The following is a 16440-nucleotide window of genomic DNA, read 5'->3' on the forward strand; positions in this document are numbered from 1 at the left end:
ACTTATCTTTGTTATGTAAATTTAATACTATTTAGATGTATATAAACCATTATTTGTTTCCGCTCTATATATGTTGTGTGAAAGCGATCGCAAAGGAAGGGCTACTAAATATCCGAATCCAAAAAGGTGTTTGATCTCCATGCTCGGATTCGTATGGAGACGTCTTCAAGAAAATGATGACGATGAAGTGGAGGAAGAAGATGAAGAAGCAGCGGTGGAGGCAGATGATGAAGAGGAAGATGATGAAGAAGAGGAAAAAGAAGAATACCTAATGCATTTTTTTCAACAATTTCACTCATTTTTAGTTTTCAGTTTTAATACTTATTGCTTGCGTCTTCATTGAAATCATTTGAGAAACTATTTATAACAACTTTTATTTTTGTAGAAAGAGAAAGCTGACAAACAAAAAGAAGTCGATGTTTTGAGACAGAAGTTTGAGAAAGTTCAGGGGTACGCTCGTACATTGACCAATCAGCGCAAAGAAGCGGAAGATGAGATCAGTCGCTTGAATGAGGTACAGTCACAGATTGATCTAGTGTTTATGTTATGTACTGCATTCTCGTTTGGTTTTCACTAATTTCTATTACACAATTTTGTGTCTATCATCGTTAACTTTATCCACGACTTCCATTAATATTAAAGTACAACTTTTCTATAGACAACACTAACTTTATAAATGTTCCATGTTTGCTTCCAAATATTTCTGGATATCATGATAGCGTGCATTTTTCCTGCATATACGATTTCCATTTCGTTACCGTTAAAAATATTGATACATAGATCTACAATTATTAATGACGTTGTCGCCTCCTTGAAGAAATTGACATAATCTGACATAAGTTGACATAAGCTTCTTAACTTTTTCATTTTGTTTCCCAGGCTTTGGCGCGAAAAATGCGGGTGAGCTCTGCGGAAGTTCAAAAACGTGAGACATCACCAATTCAATCTAAGATCGCCAATCCGCCTGATCCGGTGTATGAGAGTATTCCATCGGGAGTGGAAGCTTTGATTGCAAACAGTCTGGAAGTTCCTCAGAAGCGTGTTGAATCCATGTCTGAAGCAGAATTGCGTGAAGAGTTAGAGATCCTCAGACAACAGGTATCGTACACCAGAACGCTTTCTTCTTTGTTAAGTCTTGTTAAGTCCTTTCTAGTGAAAAATCGTGATTCCCCCACTTCTATAAGGCGATCGACAAAAAAATCCATGTCAAACATTCGACAAGATGGCCCAGTGTGGATTCTCAGTGTTAATTTCGTCATTATTTATAAACTGCCGGATCTTTTTGAAAGTTCGTTGCAGCTAAGCGCCTTGTAAGATCATGTTAGTTTGTCTTGTATTGTTATTATTGTAAGTTGCATTTTAATGATTAGTACGAGTTTGCAGATACCAAAGTTTTTATGGCTTTTTGCGACCTATAGTGGCAAACTTTCCACACACAAAATGTGACAAAAATGTATTCTTGGCGTTGCATGCGTCTGATGTAGTGGTAAACGTTCCACACACAAAAAATATGAATTTCTGGCGTTTCTTGTTTCCTAGAATGTTTACTAGTATTTAAAATGCATTGAAATAACTGTTATGTTTTAGACTGAAGTATATCAGAGCGATTTCCAGCATGAGCGTCAGGACCGCCAAAGGATCATGGGAGAACTTGATGAAACAAAGAAAGAGTTGAAGAAGTACCAACGTGAGCTCAAAGGCCCAAAACCACAGGTATAATTATGGAGATGTATTTTAGTCGAATTAATAAAGTAAAATTAAGCACACAGGCAGTGCTGATTAAGTTGCAAATTACATGGCATGATATCAAGAATCATCATAATAAAGATCAAAAGATGGTACACGAGGATAACTACCCAGTATAAAACGACACTAAATATTAATTAAAACCAGGTACACTAGTTTGATATGGTGCACGAGGAAAACAAAGACAGATAACTATATCAATGTAAACTCCGGCAAACCACAGAAATGTTTTATGAAACACATCTTGGTCAAAACAAGTAGACAACATCTAACAAACAAACCCAAAAAAACCAATGTTTCGAGAGGCGAAATACGACCCTATAGTTGCCAATTATAAGACAGATCAATACAGACCCTATACCCTCATTCTTGGATATTAAAATTAAATTGTAACTCCATCACCTTTATAAGAACGAGTATAATGTGGTTTCAAATCTCATATCAAAGAAATATTGATACACAGTCACACAAAATGATCTATTATGAATAACAACTTCCCGTGAAATATGTGCAAACATAGTGTAAATGGTGTCTTGTACATTAATCATGTTAAAAGTTCGCACACCTGACAAAGGAACATGCGAATCTTAAGACCAGGGATATGAAGATTTGAACTAAAAGTTTAAGGTCAGATAAAGAATTCACTTAAAGGCAGGTATTATAATAGTAGCCTGGTAAACAGTGAAGGGAATGCCTATTACATGTGGGGAAATTATATAATTCATTGTTATTTTTGTTTTGTCTATTCAGTTATGGCATTAATCTTACACTTAATAAATTTTGTGTCAAAAATAGTTTTTAATTTTTAAGAGAGCGGTTCACAAGGAAATAAACTCAGTTTTCGAAGTTCAAATCAAGTTTTTTTGCTCAATAATTAAATTTATGCAATGAAGCATGATAATGGTATATTGTTGAACAACATGATCAATAGAAAGTATAAATAAATGCACCTGGGCATGTTACTGTGACTTTTCATGCTTTGACAGTAATTGACTTGGGTTATTGGGTTAAAGTTATGCTTCCTCATGTGGTACACGAATTGACATAAAGGTCTTAACTGAGTTAACTCTTTACAGAAATATTATAGACTATATTTGTTGTCTTTTTTATAATGATCAGCTTCATGGCTACCAATAGATTTTCAGCTATTCTCATGGTTTCTGTGACATCACTGATTATTTTCTTCACCGTCATGACCGTAGAAACTGTTGATACATGTTTATATGGTTTCAACCCTTTAATAGCTGCCGTGTTGTAGAAGACTGCAAGTGCAACATATAAATATTTGTAATTCCGTGACAACAGAATAATACAACAGACCATATTTTTCTCACGTAATTTTCAAAGATAATGTTGATAGTTGTGAATTCTAATAATAAAGAATATGTATACCCGTATTCAAAAATAAAATAAAAAAGCAATGATTGCACTAGACTTTTTCGGTTACCGCTCTCCCCGTTGTTTTGAATGTGTAAAAGTTTATTCGCGTTACCGCACAGGCCTAGAATTTTCTTCTCGGAAATTAACCATAAAATCTCGCCTTCATTTGCATAGGTTACATATTAATATACACCCCCCCCGCATACATACACATGATACACTCCGTACCCACATCCGAACTGTTTGCAGTTGAATTTTGTCAATTCAATATGACAATGCGGCGGCGCGTGATGGACATGGAGGAACCTTTATCTATTCTTCTAATTACACCGAGTTTCTCGGTCTTGGCAGCTATGCCAACTGCATCGCAGTATCTTATACAGTGACTGAAAAGCTTTTGGGTCATTGTAAAGCACAGATTGATACAGATCTAACTGCAATGTATTGGCATAAGAATCGTCTCAGAAATAATTGATTTGATCAGCATTAAGGATGCCAACAACAGACCTAACATGCAAAAGAATGATCTCTCAGAACGTATTGCTTGATCAGCTTTCTAAATTTCCAACTGCACGAAGAACAGTGGGCTATGAGCAAAAACTAATATTGTATGTACAACTCTATCCATATTTTGCTGACAAATTCAAAAGTCTTCGATGACAGAAATGATTGAGTTGTGACCTGCTTCTACTTACCACTCCTGGTGGACCTTGGGCCACAGTCTCCACCGCGTCTCTTTATTCTAGTTTTAAGATATCCTTCATCCGAAAGCTCCTCCACCACCATCTAATGCGATGTATTTAATTGCAAGCAAATGCTAGTAGGCATGGTAGGGATCCAACAGCAAAATTTAGTATTGTTCTTATGCAATTGTTTAATTAGAATAAAAGAAACTCGATTTAGATAAAATAGTAAGAATGTGTAAAGTATTTAATTTGTATCTGGTTTCTTATCTCTTACCTCTCATTTGTTCTTAGGCGGTTGGATCCAAGCAGCGCCAGTTGCTTCAAGACGAGCAATACGCACAACAACTTCAGCGTGCCGAAGAGGAGGCAATGCAACGCCCAGCTTACAACTATAGGCCTCCGCCTCAACAAATGGTAAACATTGCCTGGTTTCCTCCCGGGGTTTCCTCTGTAAAAAGTAGTCTACTGTAGTTTTATTTCATATGACTATTATTAGAAGATTAATAGAAGGCGATTCGTGTGATCCGCGAATGTGTTAACTTTTATAGGAGCGATATAATAGCATAAATCGATTCTGTATGTAAGTCTCAGTTCATTGATTGATTTTTGGGTAATATTGTGGTGTATCGTTGAGGCAGTTTGATGTTCCGTTTCAACTGTGCGCGTCATTTCATGTGTTGACGCCTGACTGAGAAGAATGTCTGTATTCTGTGGCTGCACACAGCTGTTCCGTTATCAAGTGGTGTACCACAAACAAATACCTCAATCTCGTCCAGTGACCTGTTTGTTTATGTACACACAAGTAACTTTATTCTGTGTGATGAAGATTTAGGACATAATGCCAGAATCGAGGTTTTGCTGCAACATAAAGACAACCCTTAATGTGGAAAATTCCATCTTCGTCGTGGCTGATGCAATCGGATTCGTTCATTTAAAACTACGGGGTAGAATTTGATGCACGGGCCATAAATTTCGATTTATGTGTTCAAAAGCTCATAAATTCAAATTTTTAATGCAGAGTATAGAACAAAAATACTTTCCTCTTCAGATGAAACACAACTTTAAGTCAATTCCAGGAAAACAAAAGTATTTAAATAATTAATTTGCTCTCGATTTGAGTTCCTACCACTTTATATTTGAAACGACTGGTTGGAGTAAGCCAGTAAGGTCATTCAACCAGTAATAGTTAACGTTGTTAATGTATTTAATTTTATATTATTTATTAACATAACTTATTTTGTTTTTATTTTATTTGGTGAGCGTTTTGAAGTTTAAAAGTAAACCCATTCAATTAGACGGTCGACGAAGGGAAATCTCTGAATCTAGTCAATTCTTTACACACATCATCTCCCCGTTATAATATCAATAAGTCCAAGTTGTATGAAATAATTTAGTTAAGGAACAGAACATGTCATTAATTTCCATACGTGGAAAGATAATCGGTCGGTATGACCAAATTGATTTGACCAGACAGTCGGATTCGTCTGTATGCAGTAAACATGGTGATACACCAATCACTGTAGAAGTGATTTTGTTGTAATTATATATTGACGATCGTCAAGAACAATATTGCAAATTTTTTTAAATTCTAAGTATTTTCTATTTGTATGTCATGTCTGTGATTTTCAACATCAGTTAACGTCTACCATGTCTACATTGTCGGTAAGTTTTAACAACAACTGTTTGTTTGTTATACAGGCTCAACCACGATACCAACCTGTGCCGCAACCATATCAGCCAAGACGAGTTCAGCAAAACTACTACACCGCGGAAGATATCCAGGCCATGCAAATGCCCGTAAGAACATCATAACTAACCGTAATTTGAATGTAGAGTGTAATTGGTCTGTTGAACATGTCAGTCTGGTCACGTTATTTTGCAATTATGATATAATACCAACGTTCCCGGTGACATTTCTTGGCAAATATTGGCAAAGATTAAGTAAAATGTAAATGAATGTCTGCACTGCAAAAATTGTGTCTTACCTGAGGACACTATTTTAAGACGCGACTTTGAAGCCACTTTTTAGCCATGTCATTATGCAAGTCATGTCTTGCATGGAGACATGGCTTGTGGAAAGACAGGACTTTGAGCTATGTCCTTATCCAAGACATGGCTAGCTACAAGAGATCAACAAAGTATGTAGCTAGCCTTAAGTCATGTCTTAATTATAGGATCAGAATGGGACATGTCTTACTTCATGTCCTAATTAAAGACACACTATTAAATAAGTGACTTCTAACAATGAAATAATCTGATCTACTGGACTTACGTTTTTGTGAGTGGCAATATTTCACATCCTATCTCGGATGCATCATCAGGCCAACTGATGTTAAAGCGGCAAAAGTTCGTTGACCTGTGAAGAGGATGTTACGTCACAGGTCGAAGATGAGCAAAACCTCTGAGGGATCTTCTTTATCGCTGAACAATAGGCCCCTGCCAAGTTGTGTCGTAGCCCGCCTCCCTTGTTAAGTGAAGGCTCCTCCCGTTTAACATAAATCGCTTCCTTGACTCCTCTCTCAAACCATCTGCTTTCGCGGTCTAATATCTTGACGTGCTTGTTGTCAAATGAATGATTAGTGCTGTCTAAGTGCGTGTAAACCGCAGAGTCTCCGCAACCAGTGCTAGCCCCGGGGTGCTAGCTCTCCTATGCTGGTACATGCGCTTCGCTAGAGTCTGTTTGGTCTCCCCTATGTAAAGGTCATCGCATCCATTGTCCTTGCACTGAATTGCGTACACAATGTTGCTTTGTTTGTCCTGTGGTTGTTTGTCCTTGGGATGGACCAGCGCTTGCCGCAAGGTGTTCTTTGGTTTGAACGACACTGGAATTCCTTGATCTTTGAAATTCGCGGCAGGAACGTGACTATACCTTACGTATCTGGACTGTCGGAGAAACTTCGCAGAATTTTCAGGTTTTGCTCATCTTCGACCTGTGACGTAACATCCTCTTCACAGGTCAACGAACTTTTGCCGCGTTAACATCAGTTGGCCTGATGATGCATCCGAGATAGGATGTGAAATATTGCCACTCACAAAAACGTAAGTCCAGTAGATCAGATTATAATAATTTCATAGTTATTTATACCTGGATGAATGATAATCTTCATAATCGTGACTTCTAACAAGTCACTAATGCTTCGAGTCGTGTCTTATCGCAATTTCCTATGTCTCTAAACTAGACATGACTCATATGCATAAAGTCATGACTAACCACAAGATATGTGGTTATGATAATGTAACTTGCACAAAGACGCTAAATTAAGACATGTATTCTGAAGACATGTCTCCATGCTAGACACACTTTTTGCAGTGTGTATATTAGAATTTTAATCTGTACCGGCACTTCAACCACAATCTTGCATCACACATTAAGGTAGTGATACGGTTGAACTTTCTTTCAACATTTGACGAAGAAGCAACTGATCAATTTGACCGACAAGTAGAAAACGTGATGGCTAAATGGCTATAACTGTGCGTCTGGGTCATGCAATTTTCAAAATTAAAGTAATATATTTGTAAGACATGTCCTTGATAGCAATAATCAAATTTTAAATATCAACTGGGTGAATCACTTCAAAATTATTTTATGATTTGTTAATAAGCATATGTGCCTATTAACGAGTTCCTCGGAAAAGAATGAATTTTTAGTAGTTTGTTAAACTTTTTCATTTTTTTTTCTTTTAATTTCAAATATAAAAAATTAAAAAGTATAACAAATATCTGCATCAAACAAATGTTTCATTTTCACATCACAACCTGAGTTCCCTCTTAAAGGCCCATTCAGTGATTTGCTCATCTGGACGATCTTTCACGAAGTTAAACCATCGACTTGTAAGTGGAAGGCAGTTGAATATTATATTCTTTAAGACCCTTGTAACCTAATGTATTATCTATTTCAGAACAAGGGGTTGGTACCCCATGGTGGAGCAGCCGTTTATGGTCAACAAGGCTACTACCAGAGACCACGCAATTACGCAGCTAATGATATGGTGATTGACGGCATGCAACGCGGAAGATTGGAAATCGACGGCGGCGATGAAGAAATCGATGGTGGACCTGAGCAATCTGGTGAAAACAAGGACAATCAGAATGATGAAAACAAGTCATGTCCCAGGTAAAATTATTGAAAAGTGGAATGGTAGATATCCGCTAAATTTTCATGCCGCGCCGGTATCGATCTCTAGTCAGTTTTTCTATTTTGACGTTTGTTGGAATTTTCAAAGACTGCTGTTATGAAACCAGGAGCATGATCAAAATGTGCAACGTTGGTCAAATCCATCCTAATATCGCGTTACAACACCTACTGGGTTAGGGTTACGTTTTAACGTATTGCGATCTATTCACTATTTCTTTATCATAACTCCTGTGTTGTTTTCAGATGCAAGCGATCGTTCAATCAAGACGCGGAACTCACTATCCATTTGGACCGATGTCTGGCTGATTAGAGCACTGCATGGAAACCATGAAGTATAGTAAATAAAAGATAAGGCTATGAATTAATGTTTGTTTTCAAAAGTTTCATCATATTGTTTAATGATCAAGTTCATAACGTTCTTATATCAGAAAAGAAAGATAAAAAACCTTATTGTGTTTACAACTTTGAATCCACGTTCAGTTGGTTAAACAAGTGTTATACCTACATGCCCAATGTAAGTCGGTCTGCATCAAAAATTAAATTTAACCCGAACTCAACTCTAATATGGATGATCTTAAAGCAGTTTAGCTGGATTGTCCTCTATCATTGCAGTATTATTGATAAAAGTAAACTGCTTTTTTAAAACGATCTTGTCAATTTGACTAGCTTTCTAGTAAAACAAGATCTCATCCGATTTTGTAGGCACATTCAACCAGTAATCTTGTTACATTTGACTCCAGTGAGTCAAATCAACACAGTTTCTGGTGAAATGTAACTAGACAATTATATGGCATCTTATTTGACCAGGAATCGAGTCGCATCGATCATCAGATCCTTTTAAGAGTGTGATAAAACAGCATGGAGTTTATTACCCACCAATACTGACTGACATTAAGTGAGATGATGCTCAATCACTTTCTGAATCTCCCAAATACATATAGTAAGCACAGATAGTTGATTTCCTATAATTATATCATTGCAAAACTTAATTAAAGTAATACTCAGAGATTGTTGATTTGTACAGTTATAACACTTGATTAATAAACACGTTGAACTTAACATGAACATATGTACAAGTGCAACCTTGTTGGTTGCTAATTGCTAAAAATCCGTGACAATACCATGATAAATATTGAGAACTAACAAGGCAGTTTTGTAGCCTTACCTTTTTGAAGAAAAAGTTCATCTGAATCCTAAAATCAGAAAAAGTTTGTTCGAAAAAACATATACTATTCATAAATACTTCTAAAAAAACTGATATAAGAAAAACTATTTGAAAATGGTTATCTTTCATGTATACAAATATATATCACATTTATGTTTTTTTGCACATTCTCATCAAAGTAGAGCACAATTTTGAAGTTCAACAACGTAGTTACATTTTGAGATAAAATTTACCATATGGTTCTAAATCCGTTTTAGTAATGACTATCTGAGTTACTAGTATCATATGCTCAAAATTGATATGATTGAAAAGTTGATAAGATTTTCATGCTGTGTCTTTTAAAGTTCCAATCTTCAAGTTTTAATTTGTTGAAACTGCAGTTGCATGTTTTGTTGAGAATCTTAACCACTGGACCACACAGATAATAAAAAGATTTAAATTCATATCTTAAGTAATTATTCATTTTGGTGGATGTTATATAGGCGCCAAGTTCGCTGTTGTACGGAGATCTGTGGCGCTGGACCACACAGAAAAAAAATCTTAACCACTGGACCACACAGATAACAAAAAGATTTAAATTCGTATCTTAAGTAATTGTCCATTTTGGTGGAGGTTGTATAGTAGCCAAGTTCGCTGTTGTACGGAGATCTGTGGCGCTGGACCACACAGATAACAAAAAGATTTAACGAGTATCTTAAGTTATGTTCGTTTTGGTGTAAGTTGTATTAGTCGCCAAGTTCGCTGTTGTACGGAGTTCTGTTAGCGCTGGACTACACAGAAAAAAACCCATTTAAACGAGTATCTGAGATGTTCGTATGATGAAAGTTATATTAGCATAGTCGCCAAGTTCGCTGTTGTACGGAGATCTGTGGCGCTGGACCACGCAGAAAAAAACACATTTAAACGAGTATCTTAAGTAATGTGCGGATGTTGCATTAGTCGCCAAGTTCACTGTTGTACGGAGTTTAGTGGCGCTATACCACACAGAAAAAACCATTAATTAATATCGTAAGTAAGTTTCATTTTGGTGGAGGTTGTATAATCACTCGCCAGGTTCGCTGTTGTACGGAGTTCTGTGGCGATATTAGATTATCATAATAGATTGCTGTATTAGTGAATAATCATTGCTGATCATGCTTTGCTGCCGCGTTTGTTTTATTATGAATACCATAGTTTGGTATTTTGATTTTGTGATACATTTGAAACAATTGTTAAAACATTAACAATAAAGCCAGAGGAGGCCTAGTAATGAATACTTTGAACGGCATAACACTAGGGCCTATATAGGCCCTAGTGTTATGTCGTCCAAAGTATTCATTCCTAGACCTATAATAGTCCACATCAAAACAGTTCGATAGAGGAAATCAAAACTTACTATACGTTAAAATGGTGTTTACAATAAGTTAAAATAATTATAATGTTAAGCGAGCTTGACTGGTGGAGCATGAATTGTGCTTAAAATGGTGTTTACAATAAGTTAAAATAATTATAATGTTAAGCGAGCTTGACTGGTGGAGCATGAATTGTGCTTCAGTATAACACCTTCAAGTTTTCAGACGCTTGTTCCTAGAAAAGGCAAATCAAAATACTAAACTTTTTTTTTCTCAGATGTGTATACCAATATTTTGATGCGAATTAAAACCACATCTACGTGGTTCTTCCATAGCCAATGGTTAATGTATGTATCGTTTTGATACAGCCAACAAATTCACTACCTTATTTGGATTTTTATTAATTGAGACTATATCTACACGCAATATGATTTCGCATTCATCTGGATTAATCTAAATCCAAACTGGATCGTTGTTGCGATTGACATGAAAAGAGCCCGCAAAGAGCATTTGTCGTACAACAACTGCTCTCTGCGCATGACATACTCATAGTGTATCAATTTTGCACCAGGAACTGAAAAGCGCTAGTGACAGTTAAGTGAGATTTGATCTGGAGTAAGAGGTTGCGTGTAGACTCAAATTTTACCGCCAAAATTTAGTGGCAAAAATGGTAATGGATATTTTGCTCAAAATGATGTGTATTTTAAAGTATTATGCCTAAGGTATTTTAAGACAATATCTGTATAACCAAATATACGGGTACGGCAATTTACAGGTTGTTGCGCTTAGGTGACGAAAAAAACCCTGTTCTACGGACCACACCGACCCAGATTTGCCGTCTAGGAAAATCTGACCGATCAAACAAGTTTTTGTTCGTTGACTTAAGGGTTCTAAAATGAGCGTTTATTGCGTTTCGACAGTATTTTTTTGTGGCACATGAGAGCACCTCAGACGTATCGAATTGTATTCTGAATACGAAGCATGTCTTTCTGATATCAAATAATTTTCATTTTTTGAAAATCACAATATAATACAAATTTTATGACAAATTATAAAAATTTGATATTTTTCGAATTTTTGATATATAACAGTCCTCGAAGTAAATTATATAAATCTAATGATATATTCTTAATATGTATGTAGCAGGGAGAAAAAGCCGACGGTCAATTGAAAATTTTGACCTTTCATATTGAAGATATGGATTTTTTTCCCAAAAAGACCTAATTTTTTTTTTTGTTTTGTTAAAAAAATCAATATCTTCAATAAGAAAGGTCAAAATTTTCAATTGATCGTCGGCTTTTCAACCCACCGACATACACTTTTAAGTATAAATCATCAGATTTATAAAGTTTACTTCAAGTACTGTTAAATATCAAAAATATCAATTTTAATGATTTGCCATAAAATGTGTATTAAATTGCGAATTTCAAAAATTCAAAATTATTTGATATCAGAATGACATTCTTCGTATTCAGAATACAATTCGATATGTCTTATGTGCTCTAATGTCCCAAAATAAATACTGTCCAAACGTTCATACCCCAGCCCTTAAAGTAAAACCTATAGTGGAAGCATTTTCGTTTGGAAAAACAAATGATTTTTCAATTATACGATATTTTTAATAATTGAAATTTTACCTGACTGAAATTTGCGAATATTTTAAGAAAAGTACCAGTGTCTAAATACCATTAGTTCGCTGCATCCTTCCAGTCAGGTTTCAAAATTCCAAGCCGTTAAATTTGAAATAATTTTCCGGAAGAACCAAAGTCTGTTTGAAGAACCAGTGAACCAACTCCAGGTTGTTTTGACGTCAATTAGATGTTTTTTCATGTAAATATTACAGCAATTTTATGAAAGTTTTCTGATTGTATCATTATTATAAAAAAAATAGTTCAAAATGAAGTGGTATCTGCATTTGTCATGCGCAGTCAGGAAGTATGATGGTATATGGATTCTGATTGGATGGCTGGCTGAGCCAGCTGTCCAATTGTACCCAAGGGGTAGTATGCACAGATGCGGCACGTGATCTGATTGACGACTGGCCAATGCCAGTTTAGTTGATCAGGTATTGTGCCGTTGAAGATACGATGGAAGCAGGTTCAGATGCAGGTGACACGTCAAGTTGTTTCGAAATTTTGATGAAAATGAACAATCAAAACTTTCACAAATTGTTCTAGAATTAGCATGAATACGCATTTTTTAAGGTGTAAAATATACCTAGTTTTGGATGAGCAGTTCTTGAAATAGATATACATTTTGAATAGAAAATATTTCAAATTTTTGCTGATCAAAGTGACGAGAATGAAAAAACAAGAAAGTGCGATACAAAAAAAAATATAAACACATTCAACAAACTGACGATGGCATGGATATTAATATTTGGAGTAGATTAACAATTAATGACACAATAGGTTGAATGTCAACTATTTGTTTGCCTTTATATCATACTCATAACTTGTTTACCCTTTTTAAACGTGTTCTCATCACGATGTTTTATACTAGTTTGTATCATTGATATAATAGTGCCAAGCCAAATATGACCGAAACAAGCCCTAAAAACTAGATTCTTGCCTGACTTACTGTTTGTTCTGTCATAAAGTTTTCGTACTTATCGGCACACAGTTTGTGATATATAGGGCTAATAATTGATATCTAAGATATCATTCTATAGCAGGACATCCACAATTTATGTTAACTTGCTGCTTCCAATCTCGATATTCTGTATGGAAATAAGAAGTTATTGAGTTGTTATCTTGATATTTTAGCGCCATAACAATTTTTTTTTGCAGATCTAAAATTTATAACACAATATCATTACCGAGTTTTAGTGGACAACTCTGCATTCCAACATTTTCCGTGAAAATGTTGGCATGCTGAGTTGCAAATTAACTGCCAGATTCAAATTGCCGCGCTTACGTCTGTCAGCAAGTTGTCAAATCAAGATGTCATAGAGATAGCGATTTACCAATACCGTTTACGTCTTGGAGCTTGTGCCCATAATTTCCTTTGAAATCAGGTCGCAACAGAGTGATTTTCAAGAGATATATGGGCCCAAGCTGCAAGACGTAACCCGTAATGGCAAATCGCAATTTCTGCAATAACTCCTTACTTTCTTTGTACAGATTTCAAATTGTCCCAACGCAGGAAGTGAACATCTTTTATATTCCTCACACCTTTCCCCTTAACGTGACTGTTTACTGTTTACTCTCAGAAGTGCATTAACTCAAAGTGCTTTAATACGTAATTATTCAAGCAAGATAAATAAAGTACACATTTGTGGAAAGGAAATTAGTCAAAGAATCTAAATAAAAACAACACAGATTTGTTTTAAAAAAAATGTTTTACCTCCATTTGTTTTGTAAACACAATAAATAATGGCTTTTATAATTTTGTTCTAATCTAGGCACTCCATTCCATGAACAGCTTTTTCATTTTTTGGATATTAGCTTTATTTTTTGAATTACTGACCAAATAATTCAAAAAATAAAGCCAACATCCAAACAATGAAAACCCCGTTCATGGAATTTAGTGTCTAGATTACAAAAAAACACATGACATTTGAGACAAAACACGTGTTTTGTTGTGCATTTCTCCAAAATTTCTGTTTTTGTACCTAATTCGTGTTTATATTTAGATTCCTTGACTAATTTCCTTTCCAAAATGTATTTATATATCTGCATGAATAATTAAGAAATTACATGACTTATTATTAATGCATTTCTGAGTGCACAGTCCCCTTAATTATTGATTGATTGATTGATTTATTTGGTTCCATAATACAAAATACATAAAAATATTATATTGCACTGTTTAAAATACATTACATAAATATAACACTTGACAAAATAAGAAATTAAAAGATATACAATGTGAAGATAAAAATACACTAGGAACCGGATAACCCATAAAGCCAATGTTTCAGGCTTATTTCCAATGGGGTCCTTGAAAGAAAGATTTATTATATAATGATCAATTCAAAAGCAGCGAATCCATGCAGCGAATGGAGAATTGCAACAAGGGTTTGCATGCGTGTTTATTCAATCGAGTATGTAGTGGGGAATCTTGTGGATTGCGATTTGTTAATGCGAATTGCGTCTTATGACTTGCGCATATTATTAAATAATATTCTTTTGAAAGTAGCTCTGCTGTGACCTGATTTCATGGCGCAAGTCACAAAGCGTAATAGATAGCATTCGAAAACCACAACATCTCAATTTAAAAATGAGCTTGGCCCAAAATATATATCGAAATCGCACATAAACATACTAATTATGTGCAATTTTGCTTATATAATGGGTATGTGCTCCCCTCTCAATCTCAATCCCAGATCCTACTTTCGATCCTGATTGGTTTAGCCAATATTTGGCAAGTAAAATAATGTCTCATATTTGAATCGTGGACCCTCCATTTGTATAATCGTTATTGCTGCCCGGCCCTCTAAATCTAAATCCTAGACCTCCACTGATTGTTCGCCAATATTTGGCCTGCAGGAAACGTTTTTTTGTTTATAATCTGCCCGGGGATAATCTACAAAAAAATATTTACGGATTATTTCAAATTTCCAAGGTACTTATATGAGATGAGGAATTTTCACTAAATATTATTATTTTTATTTTTTTTTGTGTTTTTAGCAGTTTCGGGCATATTTGGTAGCTCCGTTATAACAATAAACACTGGCATTCATCAGAATATGTTTTCCCCAATTAACTCATTTTTTTTACAGCAAATACGTGATTCTAAGCTAACTCGTTACGAAGGCAGTTTTAGAAATTACACTTTAAATATAAAAGCTTATAAACACGTTTAATCGATAAACAACCTGTAAATAGCCGTACTCTTATCAAATTAAAATATGTATTGTACTTGTTTCATGTTTATTCGCTTCGCTTGCTTAATAAAATATATTCTAGGGGCTATAGTGGAAATATTGAAGAAGTGGTCTGTTCTTTAAGTTGTGACAAGTAAATGAGTCATGTGTCAAGCAATTGTGTTTTTATTTAATGTTACAACGATGCACAGCGTCATCATCCCTATATCTTCGTGTCAGAAATTGCCATGATAGTCGGCGAATCCACTAGTTCTTCAACAGCCACGCATGGCGAGTTTGTTCGAGATATAGACCGATCGACTCGAGCTAAGCACACCACCGGTTACCATAAAAATGCACGCTTCTTCCCCATTACGAATGCAGCGTTGCCATTTATAAGCTGAAATGACTAATTTTTACAATCTGCGCATGCTCATTATCCTGGCTCGTTCAACGTTTTAAACGCAAGAAAAATTTTTTGCCAGTTTTTGTCTAGTTCAAGACGCAAAGTGGAATTTCAATACGCACAGTAACGCTTATCATATTCTTTCAACACATATATTTCTAACTACAAGTCTTACAAATGTTTTGTACAAAAGCAAAAATAACGGTATATATTAAAGGGTTTGAGAATATAATCACATCAAAAGAATCTACACCATATCACAACATGTAGTCTATTTTCATTATAGGAATAAAATCAGTTCATCTCATTATGCAGCAGAGAAATATGATCTTATTGTCCCTGAGTTTACTATTCTATTTCCAACTAGTAAAAGACTCGAACTTCATCAATACAGCGACAGTAGATTTAGCCTGTTTAGTTTGAAAGAAAACTCATACATGTAGCTGAATATAATTACACTGATCGCTGAGCTATTAGCGATTGGTTTTTAGCCAATGATTGGTTTTAACCAATCGCTCACCGGGCGCGGAGCCCTAGGTATAAGCTCATTTTGTAATAGAAGCTACTCTCACTCAGCAGCTGGCGGGCAGTTTATAAAGACACGTGCTTTGATGCCTATACAAAATAATTCTTTACCTGTAGTCCGGCTGCCAGTGGGTATGACCTTGTTTTGGTGTCCATAGTTTTGTTTTTGATGGATATGGCTTCTCAAGACCACCAACTTAAAAAATAAGTTTACTGGAAATCTGCCAGCATTGAGCACCGCGCTTTTGTTCTGGTTTTA

At 35.3% G+C, this 16440-nt stretch overlaps 1 protein-coding gene and 1 long non-coding RNA gene across 4 annotated transcripts in view; both read left to right on the top strand.

The window, feature by feature from the left end:
- LOC140171324 (uncharacterized) overlaps positions 1 to 10222 on the top strand; it is a 74427-nt gene extending 64205 nt beyond the window's left edge. For all 3 annotated transcript variants that reach the window (XM_072194563.1, XM_072194562.1, XM_072194564.1), the window contains exons 11-17: positions 386 to 514; positions 880 to 1098; positions 1588 to 1713; positions 4104 to 4226; positions 5511 to 5609; positions 7712 to 7926; positions 8191 to 10222. In XM_072194563.1, the coding sequence (XP_072050664.1) occupies positions 386 to 514; positions 880 to 1098; positions 1588 to 1713; positions 4104 to 4226; positions 5511 to 5609; positions 7712 to 7926; positions 8191 to 8257 (978 nt within the window). In that variant the 3' untranslated portion in view covers positions 8258 to 10222. The remainder of the gene's footprint in view (positions 1 to 385; positions 515 to 879; positions 1099 to 1587; positions 1714 to 4103; positions 4227 to 5510; positions 5610 to 7711; positions 7927 to 8190) is intronic.
- Positions 10223 to 10712: 490 nt separating this feature from the next.
- LOC140171337 (uncharacterized) lies at positions 10713 to 15368 on the top strand. Its single transcript, XR_011861586.1, has 2 exons — positions 10713 to 11330; positions 11998 to 15368. It is a non-coding gene; the product is annotated as an uncharacterized lncRNA (long non-coding RNA).
- The last annotated feature ends 1072 nt before the right edge of the window (positions 15369 to 16440 follow it).

The sequence above is a fragment of the Amphiura filiformis genome, chromosome 15 (genome assembly GCF_039555335.1).
Source record: "Amphiura filiformis chromosome 15, Afil_fr2py, whole genome shotgun sequence".
Lineage (NCBI taxonomy): Eukaryota > Metazoa > Echinodermata > Ophiuroidea > Amphilepidida > Amphiuridae > Amphiura > Amphiura filiformis.